Raw genomic sequence first — 22,271 nt, 5'->3', positions numbered from 1 at the left:
CAGAGCCATTGCACCAAAAGTGTCATTCTTTATTAGCAGTTTGTAGCTTTTATACAATAACCACAGGAGCTACTGTCGAATAAGCAAAGCATAAAAATAGGCCAAGTTCCTTATTTTCCAGACTGTCCCCCTTGTGACCCTGCTTGCTAAAGCATACTTCCCTATGACCTCATGGAAGGATGAGAACTCTCAAGGGATACGGAGGAGGAATTGTGGTAGACCCTTATTTTTAAAGGTCAGGGGCTGACCGGACCTTAGCATTTAACCACATCAGGGGCACGTGTGCAGGGCGCATGGCAGAGTCCCGAGAGCTATTGCTCTACTTGTGGGAGGCGCGTCCCCTTGACAAGAAGGGGAGCTTCCCTCTAAGGAGCTGTAGTTCGACCGGTCACTCCTGTGCTGCCGCTTCCCACAGTGCATGGTCCGTTCATCCTGTCTCCCTGACCTTGGTTCCCTTGCCTTATACTGGCCATGAAATGTGGGACTTCCGTCCTCCCTCGACCCCATCTCTTGTCTTTATAGAATCCGTGTCCAGAGGCTGCAGCTTCCTTCCCCTCCAAGGCCATGTTCTGGTGGGTTTCTGGGTAAGTATGGGGGAAGGGGCTGAGGTGGTGTCCCCACCACCTGCATTTGCTGCGCTTATTCGTCACGACAGCCCTTCTCCTGGGACCTTTCCTCTCAAGCCTCCCAAGGTCAGCCAGGCTTTCTTCCTCCCCAGCCTCCGTGCTTCTCTGTCAGATTCCAGTGCGTCCAGTCTCCACACCCCATCCCCATTTCCTCACTGCTGTGAGATCTGGGCTGGAGCCCTGGCTTTCCCTCTTAGCTGGCCCACATCACAAACATTCAGGCTCTGTTTTCCCCTCTGTAAAGGGGGAACGACTCTGCCTTCATTAAATGTAAATTGCTTGCTGCTTATCCACAGCAGGTGCTCAACAAGATCAAATCAAGTACTTGGCTACATTCATTCCACCAGCATCTAACATGCACCTGCTTATGTGCTAAGCACGGGGAGTGAGGAGATAAAAGACCACATCTTTCCTCCCCCAGAGGCTCCCAGAGGTGGAGAAGACAGATGTTTCTCCAGGGCCAGCACACCAGGCCCTGTGTCCCCTCCAGGCCACACTGCAGTCCAATCTTGGTAGCACCTGGATTCGAATCCTGGCCGGCCGCTTCCTGGCGGTGTGACTCTGGGGAAGCTGGTTAACCTCTCTGCGTCTCAGTCCTTGCCCCTGTAAACTAAGGATAATAATAGCATCTGACTTATAGGGGTGTGGGGATTAAATGAAATCAGGCTTGGGAAGCACTGAGCACAGGGTCTGGCCCATAATGAGCATGTACAAAGTGGATGGCCAGTACGTAAAGACTCGGATGCTCTCGGCGGTGGGGGGAGGACCTGGCAGGAAGGACATACGGTTTGGCTAAACAGCCCCAGAGAGGACCTAGCCCTCTGTTTCCCAAACGTAGGCATGTATGGATCATTCTTCAAGCTTTTTGCCTTAATTAAGATATTATTTTCCTTTCTTTATTTGTTTTTTCTTTTTTCTATTTTTAAACTCATTTTTCTTTTTTTTAACATTTTAAAAAAGTTTACTTTGAGAGAGAGAGAGAGAATGAGTGGGGAAGGGGCAAAGCGGAGACATCAGAGGATCAGAAGCAGGTCTTTGCTGACAGCACAGAGCCTGATGCGGGACTTGAACCCACAAACCGTGAGATCATGACCTGAGTCCAAGTCAGATACCCAACTGATTGAGCCACCCAGGCGCCCCTGGTTTTTTTTTTCTTCTTTAAATCAATTCACTTTTTCTACTTTAATAAACTCTTTGAAAAGGAAACTACCACTGCCAAGTTGGAAAAAAATCTATTAAATCACTTGCCACGTAGATCTCCCCCCACCCGCCCCCACCAAGTTTCAGTGAAAACGAAGTCATGTAAATAATTTCTAGGTCAGAACTAGATTGGCTGAGTTTGCTCTGCATTAAAAATAAAAAGAAAGGAACTTGGAAAGTCTCAGAGGAGAGCTGAGGCCCAGCCGCAAACACGACCATCTCCTTGGTGTTATTAGAAAGATTGCGGGCACCCGAGAAGGCGTGAGCCACGCTCCCACCGTGGAAGTCGTAGTAATTAATCTCAGGTGTGGATGTGCTGCTTCGCGAGCTGCCCCCGTACCTGGGAGGCGAGGAGAGACCGAAGACAGGGCGGGCCATTCCAGTCGGCAGGTGGCGGTTTTAACAAGCAAGGAAACTGACGAGGCTTGTCCTGGGCGGCCACAAAGCGAATAGATCTCTGCCTGCACCCGCCAGGATCTGACTCGTGAACGTGGGGCTCTCAGCGGGGGTCCAGACACATCTACTGCCTGGCGGTCTCAGCAACACACTGCCTTCTCAAGGCTGCATCCTTGAAATGGGTGCAGGCCGAGTGGGCAGATCCTACCTTCCAAGGACAGAGGAGGGGCGAGGCGGCTCCGTTGCCCACGTCCGGCTCGCAGACACCCGAGGTGCCGCCTACAATCCAGTCCCAGTGTTAGGAAACTCTCTCATTTTAAGGTGAGGAAATTGAGATCCACTGATGGGAAGTGACCTGCCCAAGTGACAGAGCTGAAAAGTGGTTTCATTTGACAAATCTTTTGCCCTGTGTCAGGGCAAAAGACACTCAATAAATAATCGGATCAAAAAAGTATATCATAATGGCAACAAGCATTTTAAAGAAAAGCTCAGGAAGAGTCTGTAATGGGGAAATGTACCTGGACTGAAGGGCCATCAGGTGGGTGTTTTAAAAAATCACATCTAAGCCCACAGGTGAAGGATAAGGAAGTAGCCAGGTGAAGAGAGGCAGGAAAAAGGGTCTAAGCGGAGCAACACGCATGTGCAAAGGTCTTGAGGCCAGGTGGCTGGAGAGAGAAACGAGAGGAGTGGGAGCACTTGAAGCCAAGGGTGGAGCTCAGGTTTCCAGCTCTGGGCTTCTGACTCCTGGGGAGGCTTATTTCTCCTCGCCACACAGGTTGTCCTTTAGTAAGTCACTGAATCTCCCTGAACCTCCATTTTTCCCTCTCATCTGTAAAATGGGTCCATGGTTATCACCATATGATCTCGTGAGATTTAATGAGGTGGTCTTTGTAAGCTGGGAAGGGCCCTACAAATGCTGGGTGTGCTTAGGCTCACTGTTTTTATTTTCCCGAGGGTCCAGCAGAGGAAAGGCGACTTACTCAGGGTCACACAGCGACTGGGCCAGAACCCTGAGTTGGCAGGGGGAGCGCGGAGGGTAGAATGGCGGGAGGAGCTTGTCATGGTGACCCTCTTTTTACAGGCTGGTCTGGAGGGGCTACAGGAGGCCTTTGGGGCCAAAAGACCTCTGGTCACTTGGGCAAGAAAACTCCTCGGAAGCACTTGTTTCCCAGCTCGAGAGGGAATGGACACGGAACCGCCATGCGGCCCAGCGGTGAGTGTGTGAGAAACGGGAGCCCGGCCCAGTGCTGGATCATTCGGTCCCGGGTTCCACCCCAGACCCTGCTCTGGGCCCCACTACCATAGTCCCGTTTGCCAACAGATCCCACTAAGCATCAACTGACCAGCCCAAGGGACATTTCCTCCCAGAGTGCTTTGCAGGTTCCGGAAGGACCCAGTGGGCGCCTCCGAGGGGAGCTTGGCTGCTGCAACGCAGGCAGGAAACAGATCGGGAGGGGAGGGGAGGGGAGGGGTGTGTGGTGGTGCAGGACCGGCGGGCAACCACTTACTATGGGACCCGAGGGATTCGTTCCCTGGGCCTCCGGCTTCTCATCTGCTCAGTGAGGAGGCCGTTAGCTTGTGGAGATGAGGAAAAAAAAAAAGATTTGTAGAAAAGAACTTAGCAAATACCTCAAAAATGGTAAAAGTTCAGACAGGATCAGTAGGGTAGAGGGATTTCAAGCTCTCTGTAGTCCTGCCCGCTCTGCCTCACCCTTGCCCTCTGTGACATCTCTGGAAACTTCTGTGGGGACCCCTCTGACTCTCGGGAACGCAGTTGGGAACCTCTAGTCTACAGAAAAGAGCGGTCAATATCGGATCGATTAAACGTGGGTTAAATGCAGTCTTGCCATGAAGGAGTTTGACCTTGGCCAAATCATGTGACCTTCTTGTTTCTGGGGACAGACAAAAGTACCTTATCTGTGTGGGAAGAGTCACAGGGCTGCCCTGTGTACTCTAGAACTTTGTGGGGCGTGTTGTGGATTGCCGAATCCTCCAAATTAGAAGGAGGGAGAGACGGTCTATTGGTTCACATAGCTTAGGAGGTAGGTCTAGTCTCAGGTGTGGCTGGATCCAGGGGCTTGTATAATATCCAAATTCTTCCTCTCCATCTCTCCGGCCTGCCTCGTATCCTGCCAGCAGCAACTCTAGCAAAAAAGTGTCTCTCCTAGCGTCTGTATAGAAAATGCTAGGGAAAGCCTCTGATTGGCTGACTCTAGTCATGTGCCAATCAGGGACCAATGCCATGGCCACGGGGCCGGGCTCCATGATCGGTAGCCCCCTCAGAGCCACAGTGGGGTGTGTTTTTCCAAAAGGGGTAAATAGGGGCGCCTGGGTGGCTCAGTCGGTTAGGCCTCTGACTTCGGCTCAGCACAGATCTCAGGTTCGTGGGTTCGAGCCCCGCGTCAGGCTCTGTGCTGACAGCTAGCTTGGAGCCTGGAGCCTGCTTCCAGTTCTGTGTCTCCTTCTCTCTCTGCCCCCTCCCGCCTCATGCTCTGTCTCTCTCTCTGTATCAAAAATAAATAAAACATTAAAAAGGGGTAAATAATATGAGCAAGTCAAAACAGCAACTCATTGCAGGCATATTCTGGTGACTTGCCTCTCTTGTCTTACATGATTTCTAAGTGGACGAATTCATTCAAAAGGGCCCGGGAAAGGGGGCGCCTGGGTGGCTGAGTCGGTTAAGCTTCCAGTCTCACAGTTTGTGAGTTCGAGCCCGCATCAGACTCTGCACTGCCAGCTTGGAGCCTGGAGCCTGCTTTGGGTTCTGTGTCTCCCTCTCTCTCTGCCTCTCCCCTGCTCACACTCTGTCTCTGTCTCTCTCTCTCTCTCTCTCTCTTGAAAATAAACAATTTTTAAAGGGTCCTAGAGGTCTTGCCCACCCTCTCCCAGTTGTGGCCTCCCCTGGGGGGTATGAGAACATCAGAGCCAGGAGAGAAACGTTCTCCAGGGTAGTTTAAGAAGCCATATCAACTGAAAGAGAGGAAGTAGACAGGGCCATACAAAGGTCTCCCAGAGGTATTTTCTGAGTTGACTGATGACACACAGAGAGAACTTTGGTGTTATTTCTGAAGTGTTTTGCAATTTGGGGGGAGGGGAGGGAGAGGACGTCATCCTCAGAGGTCAGGGACCAGCCACTTGCAGACTAGGTCAGGTTCCCAAGGTCTGTTTGGTCCGCGTGATGTTTGGGGTTTTTTCTTTTTTCTTAAGTTGCCAGTATGTAAAACATTGCAGATTTCATGTAAGACTCTGGAATTCTGGTCTCTCTTAACGGAGATGGGCAGAGCCTGGTCACAGCCCCTGCATGGCAGCAGGTGCCCCCCTGGGCAGGGAGGGCATTGGTGGCCACAGTCTGTTCCACTCCCTTCTGTTTTCCCAACCTGGACCTGGACACCCACTCACACCCCCTGCGTCTCCCCGTAGTCCTTTGCACGCCCTGTACCAAATGGCCTCCAGTCCAGAGACCTAAAACTTGGACGTGAGACCTGCTGGAAAGAAGGAACCTGGCTACAGAGCCTGCAGGCGGGACCCAGTGAATCAGAATTCTGGGGTGAGCAGCCAGAACAGCACTGAGCGAAACATCCAGCTGGAAAGAGGCCTTCATAGGCATCTCCTGGCCACCCCTTTTACAGATGGAAACACTGAGGCTGGGGGCAAAGGGGACAGAGCAGGCATTTGGATCTTGGGCTCCTGGCTCCACGGCAGTTTCAGTCCATCAAACCAGATTGCCTGCCTGCCTGCCTTCCTTCCCTCCCTCCCTCCTTCCTTCCCTTCTTCCTTCCTTCCCTCCATCTTCTCTTCCTTCTGTCGTTCCTCCCTCCCTTCCTTCCATCCCCATCCATCCCTCCTCCCCTCCTCCCTTCCATCCATTTTTCCTTCCTTCCATCCTTCCTCCCTCCCTCTCTCTCTCCCTCCTTTCTTCCTCCCTCCCTTCCTTCCATCTTTCCATCCTTCCTTCCACAAATCTGTACAACTTTACGTACCAGGCACTCCTGTCAAACCCTTTACACACGTCACCCATCTGTTTTTTCCATTCATTTGGCAAGTATTTATCGAGTGCCTACTACATTCAGGCACGGAATATGGGGGAAATCCCAGCGAAGTCATGGGCCTAGAGCGCTAACAGGACCAGTACGTAAAGGTGAATACTGGGGAGAGTGAGCAACGAATTAAGCAATGGGCTCTGATGGGGAGGGGTGGCCAGGTGACGAGAGGTGACCTCTTTTTGGCGTTGGAGACCCAAATACCAGAATGTTTGTGAGCAGCGGGCCGTGCCCAGCGGTCCGTGCCCAGCGGTCTCCAAGATGCCAAATCAAACACGCCGGACCGGACCGTGGTCAAGGGGCGAGGCTTTGGCTTGTTGGTGAAGGTCTGGCCACACTGCTCACCAGAGTTGCTTTTTTCCTTTCCGAGAATTTCTGTAAGGGAGGCTCACAAAGTGGTGCTATGTGAACCACAAGCCGAGATCCGGCCTTAAATCCCTGCTCTGTCCTCACTGTGTGACCTCGAGCAGCTGTCCCCACCGTTCAGAGTCTCAGTCTTCTAGGGAAAATGAGAGCCCAGGACGCACACCAGGCAGGGAAGTGCAGAAGAATCAACAAGCAGGTGCCCGTACAGGGCTGGTCCCAGGCCCCGGCTCTGTAAACAGGCGGTGCAGTTACTGATCCCCCCACCTCCCCCAGAGGTTGTCAGAGCTGGAAGAAACTCAAAGAGTGCGACCAGCCCCATCCTTGCATGCATGAGGGCACAGAGGCACAGAGAAGGCGGTTGCCTGCCCAAGGTCACACAGCACCCAGACGGCCAGCAGCTGAGGACCTGCCTGGCTGGCTCTCCCTTCCACTCCCCACCTTCCCCCCCCCCCCCCCCCCCCCCCCCCCCCCCCCCCCCCCCCCGCCCCCGGCTTCCATCTGTGGTTTCATCCAGACCGGGAAAGCTGGGCCCGTGGAAATCAGCTGTGATTCTGAACTGGCTCTAGGCCAGTTCTAAATGACCTAAGGGCCATCCAGCCGCGCAAGGGAAAAGGGGGGGGGCTGCATCAATGTTCCCCAGGGTGCCTGGGCTCTGAAGGCCCGGAGCTGGGATCAAATCCCGGCTCTTCAACGTCGCAGCCATGTGCCCTTGGTCAGCTTCATTCTAAACCTTCATTTCCTCATCTGTGAAATGGGGTTAACAACTCGCTTGCCAGCTTCTTCAGAGGACTGAGGAGCGCCTGGCACATAGTAGGTGCTCAGTGCATGTGCCTTCCCATCACTATCCATAATGCCTTAGGGCTGCCCTCCTGCCCCGTCCTCTGGGGGAACAAAGAAGAACAGCTGAGGGATGAAGATGGGGTGCATGTCTACTCATCCCCCTTGCTGGGAAAATCGGTCTGGTAGCACCTGGCCCTTCTGGAGGCTTCTCTGCCCCCTCTGAGGGTATGTAAAAGGACCATCTCAGTCCGTTGAGGTGTAACAAACTCCAGAGGCAGAGTGGCTCCGAAACCACAGACACTCAGTTCTCACCGTTCTGGAGGCCCGGCACTCCAAGATCAGAACCCCACAGGTCGCTGTCGTGGGGGCCATGTCTCACAGTGTTCTCAATTGGGGGAGGAGGAAGGAGCCTCCTGCCCTATCCCGTGCCCTCCTCACCTCCCCAAAGTCTCCCCTCCAAATACCATCACCCTGTGGGGTAGATGGGGGGGTTGGAAACAAACATTCAGTCTCTTTCAATGACCCTGAGCCATTTTCTCCTCTCCCTTAAGGCACATCAAGGCAAGAGCGGCTGAAAGGAAAGACAGGCATGGCGGGGAGGCCCCGGAGATGGAGGGCCTCCTGCAGCAGGAAGGGAGCCAGAGGGGCCCGCTGCTGAGGGCCATGTGGCAGATGTTCCGTTCCTCCTTCCTCCTGGCGAGCCTCAGCATTGTCATCTGTGATGTCTTCAGGTTTGCTGTCCCCAAACTCCTCAGGTGGGTCCAGGCCTTGGGTGCCTTCCTTGATGGTTTCCTTCCAGAGTTGGTGGGCATCAGCTCTCTTTCTTCCTCTGCCTAGAACTCCGGTGCCCAGGACCCCGGAGAGTGTGTGAGAAGGATACTGAGGAAGAGGGGAAAAATATTGAGAAAGTGACTAACCTCAGACAGAGAAAATGAATGACCTCTACCCTGAGTGTATCAGTCAGCTTTTGCTGTGTAACAAAATGACCCAAATGCGAGGGTCTTCCCCCTACTTCTTTAGCTTATAATGTGGGTCAGCAGTTTGGGCTGGGCTTGGCTGGCCAGGTCTTCTTCCCTGCGTTCACCCACCTGTCCACGGTCAGCGCTGTGTGAAGCCGACTGGAGGCTGGCTGATCTGAGACGGTCTCAGTGGGGACAGTTTATCTCCATGTGATCCTTTGTGGCTCACAGTGCTAGGTCTGGCTTGTTCACATGGCCACTTGGCGGGGCTCCATGACAAAAGGGCCATTTTCTCTTGACACCTTGGGCTTGGAGCTGGCAGTTTCCCCCCCTGGTCATATGGCCAGCCCAGATTCAGGGGATGGTGTATATGTTTGCATGGACACTACAAGCAAGTATTATAGGCTGGGTGGCTTAGACTACAGAAGGTCATCTTCTCACAGCTCTGGAGGCTAGAGGTCCAAGATCAAGACGGATCTCATCTGAGGCCTCTCTCTTGGACGTGCCGTGTCCTCACATGGTCTTTTCTCTGTGTGTGTGCCCATAATATCTCCATGTGTGTGCAAACTTGCTCTTAGAAGGACAGACATCAAATGGGATTAGAGTTCTACCTAATGGCCTTATTTTAACTAAATCTCCCCTCCAAAGGCCCCATCTCCAAATACAGGTGTGTTCTCAAGTACTGAGAATTAGGATTTAACATAAGTGTTTTGTGGACACAATTCAGACCATCGCAGGTGAAGATAAAATACTCCCCTCTAGGTCCAAGGAGCAGTAATCACATTGAAAATGAGTGTGGAGGGGGTGCCTGGGTGGCTCAGTTGGTTAAGCACCCAACTTCGGCTCAGGCCATGATCTCACAGTTCGTGGGTTCGAGCCCCACATCAGGCTCTGTGCTGACAGCTAGCTCAGAGCCTGGAGCCTGCTTCCGGTTCTGTGTCTCCTTCTCTCTGCCCCTCCCCCTCTCGTGCTCTGTCTCTCTCTGTATCAAAAATAAATAAAAAATTAAAAAAAAATTTTTTTAAAGAAAATAAGTGTGGAGGGGGTTCCTGGGTGGCTCAGTTAAGCATCTGACTCCTGATCTCAGCTCAGGTCATGATCTCACAGTTCGTAGGACCGAGACCTGCATCAAGCTCTGTGCCCAAACAGTGGAGCCAGCCTGAAAATTTCCCCCTCTCTCTGCCCCTTCCCTGCTCATGTGCTCATTCTCTCTCTCTCTCTTTTTTAAAAATTTTTTAAAATGTTTGTATTTATGTTTGAGGGAGAGACAGAGCATGAGTTGGGGAGGAGCATAGAGAGAGGGAGACACAGAATCCGAAGCAGGCTCCAGGCTCTGAGCTGTCAGCACAGAGCCCAACGCGGGGCTCAAACCCACAAACCATGTGATCATGACCTGAGCTGAAGTTGGACGCTCTACCGACTGAACCACCCAGACACCCCTCTCTCTTTCTCTCTCAAATAAAGTTAAAAAAGAAAACGAGGGTGGATGGTGGGAGAAATAACTTGGATTTTTGTAAACAATTCTCCCACACTGTCTGACCCTCCACACCTCACCAGGCTCCAGCCAAAGTAACAACCACGGGTACCTTCCCTTACCCCGTGCGCTCTCCCTCTCTCTGAAGCCTCTTTCTGGAGTTCATCGGTAACCCCACGGCCCCGGCCTGGAAGGGGTATTTCCTCGCGGTGCTGATGTTCCTCTCTGCCTTCCTGCAATCGGTCTGGGAGCAGCAGCACATGTACAGACTCAAGGTGCTGCAGATGCGGCTGCGAACAGCCATCACTGGCCTGGTGTACAGAAAGGTGAGCCCTGGGCGAGAGGTGGGGGGTCTTTCCTGTCTCCCCACCTCTTCTCAACTTATGTTAAACATTCTAGCCAAGAATGGTCCCATCATACCATCGGTGCCTGAAAATGCCCTCATCCATTACTCTCCTCATTAGTACTCACTCTCACTACCCTCTTACCTTCTTGGTTATTTCCATAAGACCTTGAGTGGTCTGACCCGGGGACCTCTCCAGCTCTGTAACAGCACACACCTGCTCTCGTGCTCGGCCCACGCCAGTCACAAGCACACCAGGCAGCCTCCCACCTCGGGGCCTTAGCGCTTACTGTTCCTACTTCCTGGACACCCTTTCCAGTTCTTTTCATGTGCCTACCTTCCACTTATCCCCTATGAGGATAAAGAGATAATCTTGGGGCTATGTGGAAACCAGATGGAGGTGGACTGTCCCCTACACCACCAGGCCACACAGTTTGTGGTAAAAATGACTCCTGACGCATTGGTAAATTCGTCTGGGCTGAAAGTTCTGTCCGTGGAGCATGAGGACCTGATGGGAAGCCATAGCCTTGAGCTTCTTTTGGTGCAGGGGCTTTTGTCTGCTCGGTTCTTCCCGGCTCACTCCTTTACCCCTTTACTTCTTCCCTCACACACTCAGCAGAGAGGATGGCAAATAGAACTTAGCATTCAACAGGCTGGAGGGGTCCACTGTGACCCCAGAGCCGGGACACATCTGGGGCTGCCTGAGACCCAGGTCGGTGTGTGAGGGGCACAATTTAGATGCCTTCAGGGACTGATCTAACACCCCGTCTAACTCGTGTCTCGCCTTGGTCACCCTGGATTCCAAGCTTGGCTTAGCCTTCTATAAGGCCCTTGAGCTTTGCATAAGTTGGTCAACTTCTCTGTGCCTCAGTTTCCTTGGCTGTAAAATGGGGTTAGCCATTCTGCATTTCACTGATGCTAGTCTCACATTTTTTAACTCTTCTGAAACCAAGACATGTATCGTGTGTCTTAATTTAATGGCATTTATTTTTTTCCCCTTAGTGACACAAAAGCAGAGGGTTCCATCCACAGTGTTGTGGATTGAGTGAAATGTGGCAATGCCTACCCCATCTGGCTGTGCGATGTGCCCCATCATAGAAAACAGTGACCCTGTTCATTTAGCACAGCGCCTGGGACATAGCTGGCATTCAGCAAATGACCACCCTTATCATTAATCCACGGGTTTTACGTACAATGCTACTAACTTAACTAACGGTGCTTTAGGGATTTCAGAGCATTTTCTCTTTTGTCATCTCTCCAAATTCTCACAATGGCCCGGGGAGGTTGGCTTAGGAGATTCACTAGCCCACTTTACAGATGAGTGGACTGAGGCTGGATAGTAAGGAGACCTGCCTCTGCCAGCAAGGGCAGACCAGCCGAGGCCCCAGACCCCCCCAGGTGCCGTGCTCCTGCCCCGTTGGTGCTCTGGGCCTCCCTGCCCTTCTGCCCCTCCCACCCGCCCCGTCCTTCCCTCTGGCTCCAGTCTCGATCCTCCTGCCCCACGCAGATCCTGGTCCTGTCCAGCGCCTCCAGAAAAGCCACCGCAGTGGGCGATGTGGTCAACCTGGTGTCCGTGGACGTGCAGCGGCTGACCGAGAGCGTCATCTACCTCAACGGGCTGTGGGTGCCGGTCATCTGGATCGTCATCTGCTTTGTCTACCTCTGGCAGGTGTGCTACAGGTCACAGGCCCCCGGCAGGTGCATCGGGCATATCGACCGCGAGCAAGCGTGAATACTCCCCAGGACTAGCCAGCGGGTGTCACCTCGGGTTCTGTACATCTGCCCCTACCACCGCGCCCCTACCCGATGGGGCTCGGGGCCAGGCCACTTTCTGACCGGCTGCCTTGTAGCCAGGGCCCAGCAGGCAGTGGGCACACGTCAGGTGCCTCAAACATCACCTGACACGCAGTACTGAAATGTTAGTTGCTATTGTTAGGAAGAGAGAGGGGGGCAAAGGACATCTGGGAAAATGCAGAGCAACTGAGTGGGCAGACCCAAAGACCAAGCAAACCTGCAGAAGACCCACCAGGACAGCCCCTAACATCAGAAGGTCACCCTGAAATCCTGGTTAAGTGGGGAGTGGACGTTGAAGTTGCCACAGTTAGCACTTCTTTCCAAACGATACTAACCTACGCTTCACCTTTCTTTGAGTGTTTTCCCAGCCCTGACCGTGTGCTGTTTACCTTCTGGGCACTTCTTCCACTTGGCCACTTGGTGGCGCGATTGCTGTGTAAATGAAACCAACTGGCTTGCTCTGTCTTCAAGATTACAAAACAGTGTTGTTGTTTTTTTAAATTTTTTTCTGTGTGTGTGTGTGTGTGTGTGTGTGTGTGTGTGTGTGTTTTCCTGAGAGACAGAGACAGACAGCACGAGCAGGGGAGGGTCAGAGAGAGAGAGACACAGATCTGAAGCAGGCTCCAGGCTCTGAGCTGGCTGTCAGCACAGAGCCCGATGCGGGGCTCGAACCCACGAACTGTGAGATCATGACCTGAGCCAACGCTTAATCAACTGGGCCACCCAGGCACCCCCAAAACAGTGTTCTTAAGAGCCGAGAGGGGTAACTGAGGACTACAGACTGAAGAGGGGTGGGGCTTGTCTAGAGACTGGGCCCAAATGACTCCGGAGGAATCTCAAACAGTCACGACGACCTAGAAATCATTTACCCGCCCCCCCCCAGCTCCACAGTTTCTAGACAGGAGCCAAAGCTGGGGCACCTGGGCGGCTCAGTGGGTTAGACTCCGCCTTTGGCTCAGGTTGTGATGTCGTGGTTCCTGAGTTCCAGCCCCACATGGGGCTTTCTGCTGTCAGCCTGTCAGCACAGAGCCCGCTTTGGATCCTCTGTCCCCCCTCCCTCCCCCTGCTTGAGCTCTCTGAAAAAGTTAATAAACATATATATAAAAATAAAGGAAACATAACCATCCCAAAGTTACAAAGCTGGAGAGCTGTAGGGCTGCCGGACAAAATACAGGATGGCCAGTTAAATAAAATTCTAGAGAAACCGAATAATTTCTTAATATAAGTGTATCCCAAATATAGCATGGGATATACTTATGCTGAAAAGTCATTTGCTGTTTCATCTGAAATTCAGATTTGGCTAGGCATCCTATATGTTTTTTGGCTACATCTGCAACCTTGTCAGGGGTGAAATGAAGTTGGGTAACGATTTATGACACGACATGTATTCTAGGTGATGGGCAGTGCTGGATGTCCCTTTGACAGATGAGGACACTCCAGCTTAGGGAGTTGAGCAGCTTGCCCAGGCCATGCCAATAAGTGCCAGGGGCAGGATTTGAACTCAGACCCTGACTCCGGAGATCTGACTTCACCACTGCGGCCGGGAGTGCACCCCTGGCACTCTCTAGAAGCATGAGCACCCTCAGCAAGTGGCCACTGGGATACCCTGCTTAGGACCCAAGTCCCCCCTCACCCCTCAGTGTCTTCAGCGGGTCTCCTGGAGGCAGCCTGTGACCTCCCACCTTCTCTGCCTCCAGCTTTTGGGACCCTCTGCCCTCACTGCCGTCGCTGTCTTCCTGAGCCTCCTCCCTCTGAATTTCTTCATCACCAAGAAGAGGAAGCAGCATCAGGTCTGACATTTGGGCGAAGAGACACACTGGGCGGGAAGCGGGGAGAGGGGCCCGAAGGTCACGGGACTGTTGTGGGTGCAGGTGCGGCGGGGTGAGGAGGGGAGGGACGGTCTGGTGGCGTGAGCCTTCCCAGTCACTCAGGAGCCCCTGGACGGCGGCTCCAGCATTTGGGCCACAAGCCAACCAGGGGTCACCTGGGACTCCTCTCATTCTTACACACCGTCCCTCAGCAGATGCGCCCAGGTGTTACCCCATATCCCCCTCGCTGGGTCCCTCTCCTGCCCTCATCACCCCTCTCTGCTCAGAACCACAGAAGCCAGCATTTCCTCGAGAGTCAGAGCAGAGACCCTGGGTGAACCCCAGGCCAGCTGTGATCGGGCCTCGCCTTCTGCCCTGGCTCACCCTCCCCTCTCTGCCCTGGCTCACTCTCCCCCCTCAAGCTCCACTCAGGGCCTTTGCTCCCATGGTGCTCTCTGCACCTTTACCACCAGGCATCCCTGCTTCCCCCCACACAGACTCCTGCTTACAGTCGCACGCCCCTCTCCTACATGTGCACCTGCTCATCAACTTGGCCTGCTCGTTTGCTTCCGTGCTGCTCGCCAGAGGCACCTGGCTCACTCCCTCTCATTAGACACAGCTTCCCAACAGCAGGGACCTTGCACTGATGCAGTCTCAGCTTCTAGAACAGTGCTTGACTCTCGGGAGCAGGGAGGGAGGGAGGAACATAGGTCCCACGTAGACTGTGTCTCCAGCCTCCTGTGGGCCCTCCCCTAGGACATTATCCACACCTGCCCTGTGATAGTGCCCCTCCTCGGTGGAACACGGTGGCCCCCGGACTCCTCTGCCTGACCCCCAAGTCCCCACAGGGTCCAGCCCGCCTCCCCCCCATAGCACCACCCCCTCCGACCACGCTGCCTGTCTCTGGGTCGTGTTGCTGTCCCCTCCATCCTCCTTGTCTGTGTCACCACACATTTGCGCGCTCAGCACCTCCTCATCATAGCTCACGGTCACTCTGGCCTCCAGGAAGCCTTCCCCAGGGCACCACACCCAGGCTGGTCCAGGGCTCCGCCTCTCCCACCTCCTCTCTGGTGTTTGGGAGATTCCCTCTGTCCCTCTGGGATGGTGCATCATCTGTCACGCACAGCGAGGACAGAAGCTCGGGGACAGGAGGGAGAAGGCATCTGCGGTGGCCCAGGTGCAAGATAACAGTGGCTTGGGCCAGGATTGTGGGGACAGCGATACTGAGAGGCAGACAGTCTGGGACCTGCTGTGGAATCAACCGCCTTTGCTGAACGTGGGGTGTGGCAGTTTGGGGGATGGAGGATTCTAGACCTTTCCCTGACCTCTGCCCTCTTCTTCCCTCCGGGACCAGGAGGAGCACATGAGGCACAAAGACTCTCGGGCCCGGCTCACCAGCTGCCTCATCAGGAACATGAAGATGGTCAAGTCGCACGGCTGGGAGGAGGCCTTTCTAGAAAGAGTGCTGCACATCCGGGGCCGGGAGCTGAGTGCCCTGAGGGCCTCCAGCCTCCTCTTCTCTGTGTCTCTGGTGTCCTTCCAAGCGTCCACGTTTCTGGTGAGGCCCCTCTGATCTCTCTGCAGGGCATAGACGGAGGGAGGGAATCCTGGGGAGGGGATGAGGTAGACGGAGCCCCCCACGAACACCCCGGATCCTGGAGCCTTTCTTCGCAGACCACGCTGTCCATCCACACATACCTTTCCTGGATCCTTCCCAGCCAGGGCTCCGTGCTTTGTGCTGAGTCAGGGAGTCCTGAGGGTGGGAGTGGCCAACAAGGTCTACCTCCTGTAGAAGGTTCCAGCATCTGGAACTGTGGCTGTTCCTGGGGTGGGGAGGAGGCAACAGGTGCAGGGTCCTCAGGGGGAGGACCCCCCCCCACACACCGATGCTGGCTGTAGCTCCCGCCCCCCTGGGCACGGTGCTTGTCCCGTTCTCCGGTTACTTCATGCACTGCTGCCAGATCAGCCTCCCGCACGGCCGGCCGTGACCTCAGTCGTGCGGGGCGGCACACAATCCTGCGTGAACACATACCTCATGCTCCTCCTTAGATACTCAGCGCTGGTGCAGGTGGGCCTTACTCCTTGTTCCAGGGGGACGAGACCGCCCCTGGGGACCGTCTGGAGCCACCGACATAGTCGACCCTGAGAACCACGAGTAGCCTCACTCACAACCATGAGAGGTCCCCAGAGAGGGTCACTGAGTCACCATCACACCGAATGACTGTCACAGAGTGGCCAGCACATAGAGGGGTCAGCACACCGAGTGACCCCTAGAGCCTAACTTCCCCCAAGTGACACCTAGAACCACAAGATGCCACCAACCCCCAAGGCTCTCGGGTGCTGCTGATACGTGCAACTTCAGGGTCCTCTCCAAGAATTTCTAGAACCACAAGTCCCACCCTGCCTAGAATCCCCCAAATGCCACCCAGATTGGGTGTTGCAGTGTCCCCAGATGCCTGGGACCAAGCGTGTCTGCTAGTACAGGGTGCACACACAACTCCTCTCACAAATACGGCTGTATCTTTCAGAGAAACAGCTTTGTGAGCCAGAAGGGAGGCCGGGGGGCGGGCAGCAGAACTTAGGGTGAGCTGGACTGGAACATTCCAAGATGGCCGGCTTGGCCACACAGGCCCCCGGAGATGCCACACCTGCTCAGGGTCTCGGGCCGCACCCTCGGCTCATCGTCACCACCTGTGTGTCCCCAGGTCGCGCTGGTGGTGTTTGCGGTCCATACGCTGGTGGCCGAGGACAATGCCATGGACGCTGAGAAAGCTTTTGTGACCCTCATGATTCTCAATATCCTCAACAAGGCTCAGGGCTTCCTGCCCTTCTCCATCGACTCTGTGGTGCGGGTGAGGCGGCCGGGGAGGGGTGGGGAGGGGCGGGGAGGCCGTCTGGGTGGAGCCCTGCAGGGGCGAAGGAAGCAGGCAGCGCCCTGACTCTGCATCCCCATACTGCCCTCAGAGGGGAGGACCGACAGGGCAGGGAGGGGAGAGGCAGGGAGGGGCAGGCATCCAAGGACTGTTCTCCAGACATTTTCATGTCTGGTCTCTTCCCTTCTGCTCCGACCGTGCCGCCTTGACGTGGTGGAAATGACAGCAAGGTGCCTCGCCGAAGCATCTCTATGTAAAGTTTTTCAATGATTTTATTTTTGAGATGGAGAGGAAGTGCGAGCTGGAGACAGGTAGAGAGTGAGGGAGACAGAGTATCCCAAGCGGGCTTTGTACTGTCGACACAGAGCCTGATGCGGGGCTTGAACTCAGGAGCCACAAGATCATGACCTGAGCCAAAGTTGGACTCTTAGCCGACTGAGCCACCCAGGCGCCCTGAGGTGTCCCTATTTAAATGGCTGCCCCTTTAGTTCCCAGAGATGGTTTAGGGCTGAGAGCAGAGAGGGTTCCCTGGAGCCGTTTCTAATAATGGTCTGATGACCCCCTTGGAAAAGCCACCCCCTTCTTCCAGAGTCTGATCTGCAGAATGTCCCTGTTACGCTAATTAGGGGTGAGGAGCCGGGAGGTCCCCACCATCATCATCATCACCACCTCCGTGTGCAGTTCCCGGGACCAGGAAAACCTCGTGCTGGAGCTTTGCAAATGCGTCAGGCTTGGTCCACCCGAAGGTTTTCCACACCCCAAGGTGCCAGGTACCCGAAGCCTGAGTTTGTTGTTTTGCTCTTCGGGCACCAGTGACCTGGGGCTTTGGTTTCTCCAGGCCCGCGTGTCCTTGGACCGTCTGGCCGCCTTCCTCTGTCTGGAAGAAGTTGTCCCTGGGGCTGTGGACTCAAGTTCCTCCAGATGCTGTGAGTAGGGAGCTCAGCGTGAGGGGGAGGGGAGGGTAAGAGAGGACTGGTGCCTGCAGCCCAATGACCAAATGCCAGGGTCCCAGCTGGGGCTGCTGGTGACAGGATGGCACGTGCAGATGAGGCCATCAGCCCTGTAACATGGAAACGGGCACGGTGACACTCTCTGCTGGTCACTCAGTGGCCAACCATGCCCAGTGACGGTGCGTCACTCTGCATTACAGCAGCGAACATTCTAGCAGCCCGGGGCCTCGCCCGCATGCAGGGGGTGGGGGTAGGGATCCTGGTGGGGCGGGGCCTCACCGTTGTGCTGGGGGGTCCTAGCAGCCCGGGGCCTCCTGTGGTGGGTCCTGGGAGGCCGGGTCCTCACCCTGGGGGTGGGGGTGGGGGTGGGGTCCTAGCGGCCGGGGCCCCTGCACCTCCCGCATGGGGGCAGTGCAAGGGGTACTAGCGGCCCAGGGCCTCACCCCCTTGCGGGGGGTGGGATGCAGGGGTCCTAGCGGTCTGGTGCGGGGATCCTAGCGGCTCGGGGCCTCGCCCCCATGTGAAGTGTGGGGGTCCTAGCGGCCCAGAGCCTCTCCCCATGCAGGGGGTGCAGGGTCCTAGTGGCCCGGGGCCTTGCCCCTGTCCGGGAGGTCCAGGGGGATTGACCCGGTGGTATGTTGGTCTGGCTGGGAAACAAAGTTGGGCACTGCTGTGTGACGCGACTCCCCCGCACGGGTGGTCTGGGTCCCCCTCCAGCTGCCGGGGACGCCTGCATCAGCGTGCACGATGGCACCTTTGTGTGGTCCCGAGGGGGCACCGCCTGCCTGCACAGGTACAGCCCGGCTTCCCCGCTGGCCCCCTTCCCTGCTGGCCCCCTTCCTGTGGACCGGAGGAGGGTGCAAGAGGCTAGGCTGAGCGGGCGCTGGCCTCCCGAGGGGGGCTGGAGGGCGGGCTAGACCGGAGGCGGGTCAGGGAGGTGGGTGGGTGATGGGTGGGCGCTGCCCCAGCGGAGCTTGCGGAGAGCAAGACTCCTGTGGCCGGAGGAACCGTGGAAACAGTGTATCGGCCTCCCTGGTCCAGGAGGAGCCGCGTCCCTGCTCCCCACCCCGGCCAGGATGACACCGAGGCAGGCCCAGCCCCGCAGCCTGTCTGCTTCTCTCCCTCCTGTGTGCTTCCCAGGTCATTGCCTCCTGCAGCACCCAGTTTGGTTGGGATCTCTGCAGCAGAGAACCCCAGCCGGCCCCAAAACTCTCTAAGAAGGGAAAGAAACTATCCTGGGCAGTGTTTATGTTGGTCGTCACTCCCTTCCTTCCTAGTATTTATTCAGCTCTTGCTGTGTGCCGGCTTTGCTGTAGGGACAGACTGCAGGAAACACGAGGGCCCTGCTTTCTTGGGGCAGACGCGCTGGGGGCACACGAATGAGAAATCAGGGTCAGGGTGTGATGTCGAAGGAGGGGCCTGTGTAGTGAGGCCCTCATAAAGGGAAGGAATGAGCCTTGCAAGAAGAGCTTGCGAAGTGGTAGGGACAGCAACTGCAAATGTCCTGAGGCAGGAGTGTGCCTAGACCGAGGTTTCTCCACCTCAGCACTATTGACACTGAGGACTGGAGAATTCTTCATCTGAGGGGCTGCACCATGCACTGCAGGGTGTTTACCAGGACCCCGTATCTGCCCCCTAGCTTCTAGCAGCGGTCCCCACTGGCTGTGACAATGACACTTGGGGAGGGGCACAGTCCCTCCTACTTGAAAACCACCAGCCTACTGTCTGAGAAACAGGAGGTCAGCATGGCTGAGGCAGAGCCGCAAGGGACAGCAGTAGGAGGCTGGACGTACTTCATGAATTGTCAGGACCCTTAACCTTCCCTTCTGAGTGAAATGGGAACCACCAGAGGCTTCCGCGAGGAGGCGTCCTTGTCCCACTCGGGTTGAATGGGTCCCTCAGGACACGGGGTGGAGGAGGGGCTACAGCACACAGGCAGGGGTGGAGGGCAAGGGCAGAAGCAGGGAGAGTGGTGAGGAGCCTATTGCAATGCCCTGGACAAGGGGCACAGCTTGCTAAGCTCTCTGGCCACAATAAACTGAGAGAGAGAGAGAGTGTGTGTGTGTGTGTGTGTGTGTGTGTGTGTGTGTGTGTGTACATGCATGTCTGCAGGGGCACGGATGTGCGTGCAGGTGTGTGCACACATAAGGTGTGAGCTTGCGTGCACAGGTCTGTCGACACGTGTGAGCGTGTGTGCATTTGTGCATACATTGTGTGTGTGTACACATGTGCATGTGTGTCCCTGGGTTTGCACGTGTGTGTGGTGTGTATGCGTGTGTCTGTATGCCTGTGGGAGTGTGCGTGCATGTGTGGTATAATGCATGTGTGCACTCCACGTGTGTGCTTGTGTGACTGCACGTGTGTGTGCATGTGCACATGTGTGGGGCAGGAGGGCCAGATGGGGATTGTGAGAGGGAAGGACCAGTCCACACTTACCCACAGTGACCTCGGGATGAGTCGCCAACAGGAGAGGCTGGCCCTGTCTGGGTCACCAGTTGGGCCCCACCCATGGACAGATCTCTCCCCTGCCCCCGCCCCCCGTGTTACCAGGATAAACCTCACTGTGCCCCAGGGTTGTCTGCTGGCCGTGGTTGGTGCCGTGGGGGCAGGGAAGTCCTCTCTGCTCTCCGCCCTCCTTGGGGAGCTGTCAAAGGTGGAGGGATCGGTGACCATCAAGGTGAGGCTGTCCCCTGTCCATCTGCCACCTTGTCCCCCTCCCCCCTGCCCCCTCCTGCCCCCTCCTACCCCCTCCTACCCACTCCTGCTGTTTGTCCAAAACCACTCCTACCTCCGTCCCTATCAGCCTTTGAATGGCTGAAGCGAGTTGTATTTTAGGGTTCCGTGGCTTACGTGCCCCAGGAGGCCTGGGTCCAGAACACATCCGTGGTAGAGAATGTGTGCTTCAGGCAGGAGCTGGACCCTGTGTGGCTGGAGACGGTCCTGCAGGCGTGTGCCCTGCGGCCAGACGTGTGCAGCTTCCCTGCAGGGATCCACACCAAAATCGGGGAGCAGGTGAGGGTCTTGGGGCCTTCCTGTGGGAGGAAGGCATTGACGCTCTCGGACATTTGCCTCCCTGGCGTGTGGGTCATGTGGTGGGAGGGACAAAGAGGAGACAAGGGAGCAGGAAAATGGGACCGACAAAGCAAGTATAGCTCAGGGTAGTAAGTGATCAGTAAATAGTTAACGAGTGAATGATTGAAAATAGAGACAAAGGCAGAGAGATGTGGCAGGATTTGGTGGCAAAGGACTCTCAGCGACTAGGAGTGAGGAGACCTGGGCTCCTGGCCTGCCCTGCCCTGATTTTCTGGGTGACATTGGTCAAAGAGCTTCTCTTTTCTGGGCTTCACCAAAGGGTCTGGGGCAGGGATGTCCAACAGACAGGATGTTGGGAGCTGGGGCAGGAGTCAGCAAACTATGGCCCAGACATCAAGTTCAGTCCATCCTGTGTCTTTGTAAATGAAGTCTTAGGGGAATCCAGTGACGCCCGTGCATTTAGTGGCAGTCCGTGGCTGCTTTTGCATGACAGGAGCAGAGACCGGGGTTAAAATAGCTACTGTCTGGCCCCTTACAGAAGAAGGTTGCCGGCCTCTGGATTAAGCCGTTGAGAGTGAAAAACTAGGAGCTTCCGTTAAGGAAATGAGTGGGTTTCCTGGAGAGAAGAGGAAAGGGCCCAGGAGGGGGTCTGGCGGAGCCCCTGCGTGGCCTGAGCCATAAAGAGCGGCTGAGAAGTGTCCAGGGAGGAGGAAGGGCATCCTGGAGGCCGAGGGAGGGGGTGTCTGCTGCCCTCCCCCCTAGTGCTGCTGCCCCAACCTAAACCAAACATGTGTCTCCCCAAAGTTCCCCACACCCAACCGGTGATGGGCGCTGCACCCATCCCTCCAGAGCTCAGGTCCCAAACCTTGGTGTCATCGTGCTTCTCCTCTTTTTCATGCACCCTTACGTCTAGTCCGTCAGCAAACCCTGTGTGTCCACCTTCAGAGAGACCCAGAGTGTTCTGGCATCATCCACCATCAGTTCTGCCTGACATGGCCACCCTGCTTGCTTCAGTCCTCACGCTCGAAAGGCTAAGCCCAGTGCAGTGGCTAAAGGGATTCTGTTCAGGCCTAAGTCAGACCACGTGCTTTCTCTACTTGGAATATTCCAAGGTCTTCCCATCTCTCTCAGAGTCAAAGCCAAAGTCCTGAGAGTCAGCAACAAGTCTCAAGGTTTGGCCCCACTTATCTCTCCAACCTCATCTCCTATCATGCTCCCCGTTTCCTGTTTCACTCCAGCCACATGGACTTCCATGATGGTCATTAAACACCTGAAGCATGCTCCTACCTCAGGGCCTTTGCACATGCTATTCTTGTTGCCAGGGATCCATGTGGCCCATCCCTCACTTCTGTTGGATCTCAACACAAATGTCCTGTTAGTGGAGAGGCTTTACCTGACCGCCATACCCAGCACAACCTCATTCATGCTGGTACAACATACATGCTAATTCTGCTAATTCTTCAGAACACACAACATCTGATAGGCGATATGTGTGATTGTTTGTTTATTGATTACATGTCTCCCACCCCACCCTCATTACAGTGTAAGATCTATGAAAGCAGGGACTGGGTTTTGTTCATTGCAGTATCCATGGAGCCTGGGACACTGGATGTAGCCATGTGGAACCTA

The 22,271-nt window shown here is 55.3% G+C and overlaps 1 protein-coding gene across 1 annotated transcript in view; it reads left to right on the top strand.

Annotated features, from left to right (window-relative positions):
- ABCC6 (ATP binding cassette subfamily C member 6) overlaps window positions 1-22,271 on the top strand; it is a 47,952-nt gene that overhangs the window by 7,820 nt on the left and 17,861 nt on the right. The window contains exons 6-17 of the mRNA XM_029949065.1: window positions 523-584; window positions 3,304-3,435; window positions 7,960-8,163; window positions 9,990-10,167; window positions 11,692-11,853; window positions 13,676-13,768; window positions 15,141-15,344; window positions 16,492-16,638; window positions 17,498-17,585; window positions 18,327-18,402; window positions 20,160-20,286; window positions 20,445-20,617. Of these exons, the coding sequence (XP_029804925.1) occupies window positions 523-584; window positions 3,304-3,435; window positions 7,960-8,163; window positions 9,990-10,167; window positions 11,692-11,853; window positions 13,676-13,768; window positions 15,141-15,344; window positions 16,492-16,638; window positions 17,498-17,585; window positions 18,327-18,402; window positions 20,160-20,286; window positions 20,445-20,617 (1,646 nt within the window). The remainder of the gene's footprint in view (window positions 1-522; window positions 585-3,303; window positions 3,436-7,959; window positions 8,164-9,989; window positions 10,168-11,691; window positions 11,854-13,675; window positions 13,769-15,140; window positions 15,345-16,491; window positions 16,639-17,497; window positions 17,586-18,326; window positions 18,403-20,159; window positions 20,287-20,444; window positions 20,618-22,271) is intronic.

The sequence above is a fragment of the Suricata suricatta genome, chromosome 8, assembly GCF_006229205.1.
Source record: "Suricata suricatta isolate VVHF042 chromosome 8, meerkat_22Aug2017_6uvM2_HiC, whole genome shotgun sequence".
NCBI lineage: Eukaryota > Metazoa > Chordata > Mammalia > Carnivora > Herpestidae > Suricata > Suricata suricatta.
This window is presented reverse-complemented; position numbering and strand designations above follow the sequence as displayed.